The following is a 12,326-nucleotide window of genomic DNA, read 5'->3' on the forward strand; positions in this document are numbered from 1 at the left end:
AGAAACTCAGGGGCCTGTTCTCTCCCCCGAGAAGGTTTGCGTTCTACAGTTCAGTTTCTAAAAGGCGCCACTCTGTGCACAGTACTTGCCGGGTTTGAGACCTGAGGGTGAGTCATCTGCCTAGAGCCACAGGTCGAGGTCATGAATTGCCTGGCTCACAGAGATGGCCTTCTGCAGTGTGACTGTGATATCCGCCGACAGTAGCTTATGAAGAAGGCCCTCATGGCCGATTCCAATGACAAAAATGTCCTGCAGCGCTTCAGTGAGGCGGTCGCCAAAATCACACGGTGCCGCCATCCTCCTGAGGTCTGCAGCGTATTTCGCGGTTTCCTGGCCTTCGGGCCGTCGGTGGGTGTAGAACCGGTGTCTGGCTGTGAGGATGCTCTCCTTGGGCTTGAGTTGCTCATGGATCAGTGTTACGAGCTCCTCGTACGTCTTGGTCATTGTCTTCACTGGTGCCAGCAAATCCCTGACGAGGCCGTAGACGATGGGCCCACAACTGGTTAGCAGGATAGCTCTGCACTTTCCAGCCAGTGTGGCCGGGTTGTCTCCTGCCAAGTCATCTGCTGTGAAGAAATGGTCGAGCCTCTCCACAAAGGCGTCCCAATCATCACCATCGGCGAACTGCTGCAACGTATCAAGGGTAGCCATTTTCTCATGAAAGTCTGTAATCTCGTCACTAATTGTTATGTCCTTGGATGCTCTAATAATGACTCCACGAGGCAATGTGTTGTACTTGAACTGTAGTGACCTTAGTCCTTTATTGATAACTCCAGAGTGAGGATCACGCCTTTTATACTAGGCCAGGCACACCTGTACAGGTAACCTACAAGTCTCCCACTGCTGTGCCCTCTGGTGGCACACCTTGTGATAGTACAAACAGTAGCCATGTAGGATACATGACAACATTTGCAATGAAATAGGAGATTGGAACAATGCTCTTTGGTTTCTGTGAACGCTCGTAATTCTTTAACTGCAGTAGTAGCTTCCGGTTTGAAGGATTGGCTTTCCAATTTCTGACTGATCTAGCATAGGTACCTCAATCTCTGTTCATAATTTAATTATACTTATGGCACAGTGTTCTGACTGGCTGAATGGTGCATCCTCAGAGATAGCCTCGTGAATGGCTGATTTGACGGGCTGCTATCAGAGTGGTGAGTATGCTCAACTAGATCCAGCAGATAAGGAACCCTATAAAAATTTAGTGGTCCCTCCAGAAATGAGACATTATATGAGCATTGTAAATTGATTTTATACAAGTAACCTTCATGAGGCTACATTTCATAAAAATGTTGGAATTGTAGCTGCACAGCATACATGTTTCTATGGTGCATTTGTGAGTACATAAAAGATGATTTACATGGCAAAAGGAGAAGGAGGAATATTAAAAAGGTATAACAGTAATATTGGCCTCATCTTGCAGAGTACTGTGGAACTGAGGATAAAATAATATATCGCAACATCTTAACCTGAAGTTTTGCCTCTCAGCTGGCTTAGTACAATATTGGTGTCATCTATTACTTATTGTATTGTAATTGAAGCATATTAAAACACGAAGATAAAGAGAATGTGGAATTCACTGTGCTTCAAAGCTCAATTTACAGTTTAAGCACTGCATAGGTTGTATTTTGATCTGTTCCTCCAATGTTTGTGCAGGGACCTGCAAACATCCAGTTATGTCTGTGGAGTACAGAATGCATTCAAAAAAAATCTTCAGTGTTCGAGTCACTGTCTGATATTTCTGGATGAGTTGGTAGACAAGTCTGTTAATAAAATCAGACACTAAATTCTGAAATCCCCCCCTTCTGTGCAGATTGGAAAACCGCAAATGTATTAAAAAAGGAGGCAGACAAAAAGCAGGAAACTATCGACCAGTTAGCCTAACATCTGTGGTTGCGAAAATGTTGGAGTCCATTATTAAAGAAGCAGTAGCAGGACATTTGAAAAAGCAAAATTCGCTCAGGCAGAGTCAGCATGGATTTGTGAAGGGGAAGTCATGTTTGACAAATTTTCTGGAATTCTTTGAGGATGTAATGAACAGGGTGGATAAAGGGGATCCAGTGGATGTGGTGTATTTGGACTTCCAGAAGGCATTTGACAAGGTGCCACATAAAAGGTTACTGCACAAGATAAAAGTTCACGGGGTTGGGGGTAATATATCAGCATGGATAAAGGATTGGCTAACTAATAGAAAACAGAGAGTTGGGATAAATGGTTCCATTCTTGGGTTGGCAATCAGTAACTAGTGGTGTGCCGCAGGGATCAATGCTGGGACCCCAACTATTTACAATCTATATTAACGACTTGGAAGAAGGGATTGAGTGTAACATAGCCAAGTTTGCTGATGATACAAAGATGGGAGGAAAAGCAATGTGTGAGGAAGACACAAAAAATCTGCAAAAGGACATAGACAGACTAGTGAGTGGGCAAAAATTTGGCAGATGAAGTATAATGTTGGAAAGTGTGAGGTCATGAACTTTGGCAGAAAAATCAAAGAGCAAGTTATTATTTAAATGGAGAAAGATTGCAAAGTGCTGCAGTACAGCAGGACCTGGGGGTACTTGTGCATGAAACACAAAAGGATAGTATGCAGGTACAGCAAGTGATCAGGAAGGCCAATGGAATCTTGGCCTTTATTGCAAAAGAGATGGAGTATAAAAACAGGGAAGTCTTGCTACAGTTATACAGGGTATTGTTGAGGCCACACCTGGAATACTGCGCGCAGTTTTGGTTTCCATATTTACCAAAAGGATATACTTGCTTTGGAGGCAGTTTGGAAAAGGTTCACTAGGTTGATTCCGGAGATGAGGGGGTTGACTTACGAAGAAAGGTTGAGTAGGTTGGGCCTCTACTCATTGAAATTCAGAAGAATGAGAGGTGATGTTATTGAAACGTATTAGATTGTGAGGGGGCTTGACAAGGTGGATGCAGAGAGGATGTTTCCACTGATAGGGGAGACTAGAACTAGAGAGAATAATCTTAGAATATGGGGCCGCCCATTTAAAACTGAGATGAGGAGAAATTTCTTCTGAGGGTTGTAAATCTGTGCAATTCGCTGCCTCAGAAAGCTGTGGAAGCTGGGACATTGAATAAATTTAAGACAGAAATAGAGAGTTTCTTAAACGATAAGATAATAAGGGGTTATGGAGAGCGAGCAGGGAAGTGGACCCGAGTCCATGATCGGATCAGCCATGATCGTATTAAATGGTGGAGCAGGCTCGAGGAGATATATGGCCTACTCCTGCTCTTATTTTTTATGTTCTTATGTTCTTATATTCTTATCCCCCCAGCAATACTTTCAGCAAAAGGTAGGCCTGAGTAAGTACAGATATCATACCAGTAGAAATGTATTATTTGTCCTTGATTAACAACAACTTGTATTTATATAGCGCCTTTAACATAGTGAAACATCTCAAGGCGCTTCACAGGAGTATTATGAGATAAAACAATTTGACACCGAACCGCATAAAGTAGAAATTAGCGCACGTGACCAAAAGCTTGGTCAAAGAGATAGGTTTTAAGGAGCGTCTTGAAGGAGGAAAGAGAGGAGGAGAGGTTTAGGCAGGGAATTCCAGAGCTTGAGGCCACCAATGGTTGTGATTATATCAGGGATGCGCAAGAGGGCAGAAATAGAGGAGCGCAGACATCTCAAGGGGTTTGTGGGGCTGGAAGAGATTACAGAGAGATGGAGGGGCGGGGCCATGGAGGGATTTGAAAAAAGGGTGAGAATTTTGAAATTGAGGCGTTGCTTAACCGGAAGCTAATGTAGGCCAGCGAGCACAGGGGTGATGGGTGAGAGGGACTTGGTGAGTTAGGACACGAGCAGCCGAGTTTTAGATTAACTCTAGTTTATGTAGGGTAGAATGTGGGAGGCCAGCCAGGAGTGCGTTTGAAGAGCCAAGTCTAGAGGTAACAAAGGCATGGATGAGGGCTTCAGCAGCAGATGAGCTGAGGCAAGGGTGAAGACGGATGTTACAGAGGTGGAAAAAGGCGATATTAGTTATGCTGTGGATATGTTTTTGAAATCTCACTTTGTGGTCAAATATGACACCAAGGTTGTGAACAGTCTGGTTCAGCCTCGAGACAGAAGTTGGGGAGAGGGTTGGAGTCATTGGCTAGGGAACAGAGTTTTTGGCAGAGACCGAAACCAATGGCTTTGGTCTTCCCAATATTCAATTGGAGAAAATTTCTGCTCATCCAGAACTGGATGTCGGACAACCAGGCTGACAATTTAGAGACCGTGGAGGGGTCGAGAGAAATCATGGTGAGGTAGAGCTGGGTGTTGTCAGCGTACATGTGGAAACTGACGCTGTTTTCGAATGATATCGCCAAGGGGCAACATGTATATGAGAAATAGGAGGGGGTCAAGGATAGATCCTTGGGGGACACCAGAGGTAATGATGGGGAGGTGGAAGAGAAGCCATTGCAGGTTATTCTCTGGCTACAGTTAGATAGGTAAGAATGGAACCAAGCGAGTGCACTCACAGCTTGATGACGGTGGAGAGGCGTTAGAGTTGGATAGAGTGGTCAATCGTTTCCAAGGCTGCAGACAAGTCAAGAAGGACGAGGAAAGATAGTTTGCCTTTGTCACAGTCATAAAGGATGTCATTTGAGAGCCGTTATCCCTACTGTGGTAGACGCGGAATCCGGATTGGAGGGATTCAAACATGGAATTGCGGGGACGCTGGGCAGTTTATGATGAGAACGTTTAGTACTAACTTAAGGATTCATACACCTCAAAAAGGTCGTCAATGAAGAATTTAGACAGCTTTCCTCAGCTGCAATACATATCGAATGAGTATTCTATCGATAATGTATCACTGACAGTAATGAAGAAGATCTTGAAATATCACAATGGTTGAACTGATTAGTACAGAGGCAATTTACTTTTGACTCATAGTGATCAACTGCTCTCATTCACGCCGAATGAGCTGCGAACTTAATGATTAAACTCTTTATTATTGGCTTCTGTTCACAATGAAATGGGAAATAAAAAATACCTTCCCAAAAATGAAAAATATCTTTGAATAAGTAGTATAGCAGCAATCATATGTGTACTCACATTGTTTTATCCTCTACAGTTAATATATCATTCTCCTTTATAATGAAACATGATTGATGGTGTAAATATGTGTTTTATCTAGATTTAGAAATAAATAATTTGCCCTCATCTTGGAAAGAAATACAGATGTAGCACCTGTACGACACATATATATTGAGTATATATTAAAAGACTACAGTGTACAAATGTCACAAGATTGTCATAACAGGGTTGATTGTAGACTAGAATGAGAACAACAGTGATAGCATAAAATTATCAAAGTGTTCCACACCCTCAGTGTTAAAAGTATATTTCACTCTTTATCATATTGGAGAGCATAATAAATAAAGGTCTTAATAATAATCTTGCCTTAATTTCATTCCTGTTATGCTAACTCCTCACAGAAACTTTTAAAATATCTGCTAAAGAAAATGGACTTAAACTTGAAATTACAATTTTAGGTATAAAGGAACAAAAAAAAACTATTTCTAATGGAATTAATTCGTAGAGCAGTTCCCCATCACTAAGATCTAATGTAATATGCTCGAACCAAAACTGTGAACGATTTTGCAACATGTTTTATTCGCTAAGTTATTAATAGCATGGTGTGTTAGTTCAACTATATTGCAAAACTATAAAACAAACTAATCCATTTAAATCTAAGGTTCAGCCATCCCCAATATCCGATGATAATTTGTTGTATTTTTCTTAATCTAAAAAACTGCCACATGTGCTGAACCAGCCGTTTTAATTGTCTTCTCAGATTTAAGATTAATTAAAGCAGTATTAAAGGAGACAGTAGATATACGACTGGAAACTGGTTATCAGCCCTATCGCACAGATATCATGGAATGTCCGTCCCAACAATACAAGCAGAAATGTTAGTAATTGACAGAGGCGGGAGATCACTGACCGACACACGGAACAGTAGAGCCGTGATGGGTTGTCCGACTCGGGGAGGAGGAACAGCACAAAACCGGCAGGTAATTCAGATTCTCGGTCATAATATCCCCTTTGGCTAACTTTCTAACACCATAATATAACCGCCTTACTGTACTTCAACCCAGTCACGAAGATGAAAGGGCAGAACTGCAACTAAACCCCGAGTACATGCACATACACCTTGTGGGTTTAGCTCAATTTTTGTAGTAATTTGCCACCGAAGTTGCGCACTGCACACCTACAATAAGGACTTTGGGGAAAATTATACTAGTTGAGTGCTATGATAGCTGCTTGAGAATTAAACACAACTATTATTAAAGGTGCGTTGTGATCGTTAGGTTTGTTTCATTACTGCTAATTCTCAAGAAGCAAACATTTCAAGACACCAGTGAGCAGCGTATATAAATTATGGGGGACGACGAATATTTTCCTGTTTCTTACTCAAACGTACGCAAAGATTGCCCTTTCAGGTGGCGGGAACAGAACATTTCCACTGGATCCAGGAGCCGGTAAAGTACTTCAGTCCGGAGCTGGAAAAAATCACCCCGAAACTAATAGAGCCGTTTACAGCTGGCCAAGCACCTAAATAAACTGGGGGCGGGTTAAAAAGAGAAGTCATTTTTTACCAACAAGTCAACACTGTCGAGGTGAATTCCGATGCCCGATGGAACAATGCTCTGCATTCTTCCCACATATGGAGAACTAATAATATAAATAAATTAAGATGTATTTGTACTGGATCCCCCTCCCCCCTCAAAAAAAAATCACAAATGTAAAACTTACCCCTTTGTACATTTCGTTATATAATGTTATGTTCATTGTTTTCCTCACCACTGAATGGAATCTCACCAACACAGTGACCAAGTCGCCAAGAGTGTGTTTAACCTCGAGCTCCCTGTTAAAAATGCTGACCGTTTCAGCGCACGCTTGTGCAAATGTCCAAAATTACGAAAATTCACAATGATTTGGAAATAGAACAGAATACGCTTACATGGTACTGTAATATTGCAACCGCCTCTGTCAAGTCGCACATTGTTTTCCGCAATGTTGCCCTTATTCTTTGAATTCACCAAAAGTTAAGACAAGAACCAGAGCAAGCTGTGTTCTAAAACTACAAAAATTCAAAATTAACCCATGGATAAAAGCTCAAGACGCCATGTAACAAAAATTATTTCGATTTATTTCATGAATATACTTGCATTCAAAACCATGAACTGAACAACTATAGGTTCTTCGATGAGGACTGAGCAGCCTGAAACGGCGATGAGAATATGTACAAATGCCAACAAATTGAATTGATATTCCGTGCACCAATGCTTGCCCGCAATGCTTTAGCAAACAGCGTTTGAAGGAACCAAATCAAATTGAACCTTCCGAGCAGTTGTTTCGAAATAATTGCAGCAATATAAGAGTTTCCAATATAACACATAAGACATCGTTAACACTAACATCGAATTCGTAATCTTGCAATAATTTGTAATAGTTTTATTGTCATTTTATAATTGTTATATAGTGTAATGGTATTATTGAGGTTTGTGTTTTTGAAGCAGTCGCGATACCATCACTATTTAAACAAAGAAGCACGCTTAAGTATATACAGTAATATATCGGGCTTTTATATTTACACGTTTTATATTCTACAGAAGCTTGACAGGTAAAATATTATCGGTTAGAATTCCTTCTGACTGACTTTCTGTTGAAGCTGTGCAGCAGTTTGCTGTGCTGTTCGCTGGGAGGTTCTGCCCAGCCCGAGCCAAGCACTTTACATGTGTTTGTACTCAGACCTGTCTCTGGGTAACTGAACTTGGCTGGTGGCCGTGAGTTTATGGTGAATATGATAAACTGACAGAATTACTACAATGAGGAGTCCCAGTGTCAGTCCCAGAATAAGGGGTAGCGTCTCTTCCAACTGTTCCTGCTGGTCCACAACACATGTTGAGGCTGTAAATAAAATACAAGACATTAAGAAACGCATCAACTCTGGAAATACAAACATCTGCCGGGATCTGTGATAAGCTCGTTTCCTCACGATGTTTACATTTCCCTAAATGGGAGACTGGAGTTGTATATGTTCAGCTTATTTTAAGAAATGATTGACCACAAAGCGAAACAATGATGTTTTTCCAACATCTAGTCAAAGGAGAAAATGAGCGTGTGCAACTAATTATCTCACCAAACCAGAAAGCGGGCGGGTAGACTATTCGGAAATAAAGGGTTTTACCCGCACCGTGTACAACTGCTCGTAGGCCGAGTCGCCGTTACCTTCGCTAAATATGAAGTCGCGCTTGAGGCCGAACGGCTGGATGTGGATTTGAGATAAAAGAATGGCGACCACTTTCTGGTGGTCACTGGAGGTAAGGGAGACGGTTTCCTGAGCCTCGCACTTGTACGATTTACCAGCCGGGGTCACAAAGAGAGACAGGTGGTGAGAGGTGGCCGTGTGCCTCCCAGCTGCAAAAAGAAGGACATTCTTGTTCATATCTATGGCATTTAGAAGCAACAGCATCACTAGAACAGAAAGAGCTCCTGTATATATATATCCATACATATGAGAGTGCAGTGCCAATTAATCAAATATTCTAAAATAGACTGAACCTACTCGCTGAATACAAGACTAATTACAGAGTGAATGTGTGTGTGTACAAGTTATACAATATTTTATGGATTCTTGTTACATTCCAAGGTATATTTAACGATTAAACCAACTTAGATGTGTGAAAGTATGCATTTGATGTGCTAATGCATTGCCATTCTTTGTCGGTGTCACAATCATTCTAATGTTTCATTTCTCGCTGGATTTTACACCAGTTTGTGTGTAATCGATAATGTAAGATTTCCACCGCATATGTTATCTATTTTGAGCTTACCTAAATGTACACCGTTTAATCTTTATGCAATATTAAAATTATACTACTTACCTATTCCTTCTGTAATTATTCCAGGTACATTTTACATAGTGCCATTATGGTTGTTTCCACAAACCTGCTCAGTAGCGGCGGTGAACTTCATTAGCTGGATAATATTGTGCAGTATGTAACAGAAGCCAGCAGGCTTTCACAACTAATACTAAAATGGTCCAAGCATTTTAAATGAAACTGCCTCTTATTGGATATTGACGATGAACGAATAACGTTACTGTTCGCTCGGAATCACTTCTAATACGAAACATTAAGCGTAAACTTCTACAGCCCCAACACAAAGTGGTATTGTTTAGTACCTTAAAGCGGCCAGGATTGCGTTGTGTCATTGGTTTAGCGCCGTGTACAATTAGCAATCTAATGAAGTTACTCACGGTTGGACGCATCCTTAAAGTGGGCGGATTCAGATAAATCGTAAACGAACTGCACCTTATTGACTTTCCAGAAGTGGTCTTGCCTTGTCGATATGTTGCGGCTCTCCTGTAAGAAGTTTATGGTTTTCTATCACTAGACGATAATAAATTTATTAACATTTTTGAAATAAAATCTATTTGACAGGATTTTAATCAAAAATATTCATATCAACAACTTGAATTTATCTGGCGACTTTGGCGAAGAATGATGTCCAAGCGCATATTTACAAACCTATTCAGCACCGGATCACTTATTTAGGTCTGTGACTTGTTTGTAATAAATATTGGCCAACTTCAAGGTTGTGCATCTTCTAATTACACGAAGAGCTGCAAGTTGTGCTGGATTCCGTCGATACGCGAAGAATAGAACAGTTTTTATTTCTATAAAACCGGATGACTTTGTACAATACAAATCTTATATGTTTCACTTTACTTCCCGTGGTAATTATTTTACCTTCACAAAAAAGAGTTTAAAACTGTATGTGCTGTCCAGCCAGGAAATCTGCAATTCCGATTCGTTGCTTCCGCATTTCCCTTGAACTTCCGCACCTCGTGGGATTGAAACATCAGCTTGCTCTGTAATGAGCTAAGATCAAAGAAAGGTCAATTGTAGGTCAAATGATGTGTGTCAAATAAATAATTAAAAATGAAATGTCATGATGAACTTGGCCAATGAAATTAGTTAAAGCTATAACAGGAATAACTTAAGATCATAGGTTTAATACAAAGTGTTTTTGAATGCAAGGAATCGAGTCGTTTTTCCGTGCTTAGTTCAATGAGGAAGTTACTGAATATCTGTATGTTCATGTTGCCTTACATCTACATAGTTACTGGCCCGTGCATCGTAGGCGACAATAAATTTTGCTGCAAACTCCGCCATCAGACACGTTGTTCCATTTTCCCGAACCACAAAAATATCTTTATAGGGATCAGTGGAAAGACCTGAAAGATTCTCGGTCTCCTGTTCCGCACCGACCCCCGGAAGGACATCTGCGAAAGTGACAAAATGTCTCACATTTCTACAAAGGCTTGATAAACATTTTCATATTTAAATGTAAGTTGCTCCATAATTAAGTGAAAATCAGAAATTATTCAGTTAAAACGGGAAGGGACCGAACTGCTAGTCCGTGCATCAGTACAATTACAAACAGCCTCTCCTTCTGCCTAAAGTCTTACAATTTGTTTATTTTACAAAGCCAATTAATTCGTTGAAAGATAATGATTGGCGTATTTGCATCTTTCAAAAGGGAGAGCAAAGCAAAGAAAACCTGAGCCTAAGCATTGCACAGCGTAATTCCCACTGGAAGGAGAATGGGATTGTTGTGTTGTAATGGTCCAGGCAGTATTACTAGTCTAGTCCAGTATACTCAGCCAGGCTCACCGGCGCAGGTTACTTTTGAACACAGCAAATCTTTGCGCAAAAGCCTTCCGACATTCCTCTCATTCCTAAGTGTTTTTTTTACGTGTTGTCTATCTACCTAAATGCGAAATCAGAAGTACCCGAGAGCGCCATTGGGTTTCCCTGTGAGGACTGCAGTAGCTTTTCTAAATCAAATTACAACAAGGATTTTATTTATTTATTGAACAGCAGATAAATAAACTAAGGCATCCCTCTATAAGGTCCTGTACTTTCTGTTTCTTATTATAGTCACCATTAGACATTTACGGCAAATGTTTAATGTGGACCCTGAAACTACATTTCAGTACTCAAGAGGTTAATGTGCAAAATTGCGTATAATGCTGATCTAGTAGGTTTTGACACCTTACATACACTTTCATATATTCTGAAAATATTCCAAGTCCTACGACACAAGCTTTAAATAGCGTTATCAATATTCAGGCTACGGATTCTTCTCCATGCATTATATTTATTGAAAATGTTGCTGAAATCTATATGTCTTTATGCAGCATGCCTCACTGTATGTACTTACTGAGAATGAAGGCTAGTACGTGGAGTGCTGGGGTGAAGTGATGCTTCCTGCTTGTTTCCATGCTGTGCTGCAGCTCAGATGGTGTTCGGACGTTTGCACTGCTCACTGAGCTTCACCTTGTACTGGACCCAACAGCTCACGCTGATCCTTGCTCAGAAATGAAGTAGCTCAGATTTGTCGTGGACCTGAGATTAGGCGCTCCGTCCAACGCTATCCCTCAGAAGGAATTGTGATTTGTGCTGGTTCCGTGGGTAGGGATGGCTGTCGAATGATTTTGAAATACGCAGAGCAGTGCTGAGGAATCCTAGAGTGGATTATTTGGTGCAGTGTGACTATCAGAGAGCAGCGCCCCAGCTCTGTGGCAGAGGGTTTCCTGGGAGCATTGACTGGAGTGCTCGGGGCTCTGCGGCGGAGCTGTGAGAAGGGCCCTGCGGCGGAGTTGTGCTCGGGGCTCTGCGGCGGAGCTGTGCTCGGGGCTCCGGGCTCTGCGGGGAAGCTGTGTTCTCTGAGCTGTGCTGCTCTGAAGTGAGCTGAGCCGTGCCGCGCCAACGCATCGCCCGGGGCTGCGCTTGCCCCGTGAGCTGTCAACAAGCCCACACAATCACTCAATCAGACACCTCCATATGTCACGACTGCGAGAAATTCCTGACACTTGATCGCGACAGGACTATTTATAAATCGCACGACTTTATCGGACCCTGAGGATAGGTCTCTCGAAATGCACCATTCTCGGATTTTTACTATTCACTACAATTTCCAAACACATCGGCAACACATCGTTAATATTACCAGGGATGTGCCTATAACGGATGGATTTTTTTCAGGAATAATTATGGATGACTCAGGCTAACGTTACAGGAACAGAGTATTGTGTATTGGGGTTTAACACCATTGTGTGCCATCTCTAAGCAACCACCCACATTTCACGAGTATTACTTAATTTTATATCATATATACATTTTGTACTCAGAACATATTGGCAGTGACAATCTGTCACCCAGCAACCTCCATTAAACAAATTCATGCAATTCCTGCCGACAGTGCAAATTGAGACTGGATTTTCTTCCATTCTGCACCAAGC

At 41.4% G+C, this 12,326-nt stretch overlaps 1 protein-coding gene across 1 annotated transcript; it reads right to left on the reverse strand.

Annotated features, from left to right (window-relative positions):
• Positions 1-7,521: 7,521 nt before the first annotated feature.
• lamp5 (lysosomal associated membrane protein family member 5) lies at positions 7,522-11,755 on the reverse strand. Its single transcript, XM_070888780.1, has 6 exons — positions 11,246-11,755; positions 10,132-10,304; positions 9,769-9,900; positions 9,276-9,381; positions 8,246-8,434; positions 7,522-7,924 (listed from the first exon to the last, which is right to left on the reverse strand). Exons 1-6 carry the CDS (start codon positions 11,304-11,306, stop codon positions 7,746-7,748), a joined length of 840 nt encoding a protein of 279 aa, XP_070744881.1. The 5' UTR covers positions 11,307-11,755; the 3' UTR covers positions 7,522-7,745.
• Between the last annotated feature and the right edge of the window lie 571 nt (positions 11,756-12,326).

Source organism: Pristiophorus japonicus, chromosome 9, assembly GCF_044704955.1.
Source record: "Pristiophorus japonicus isolate sPriJap1 chromosome 9, sPriJap1.hap1, whole genome shotgun sequence".
Classification (NCBI taxonomy): domain Eukaryota; kingdom Metazoa; phylum Chordata; class Chondrichthyes; family Pristiophoridae; genus Pristiophorus; species Pristiophorus japonicus.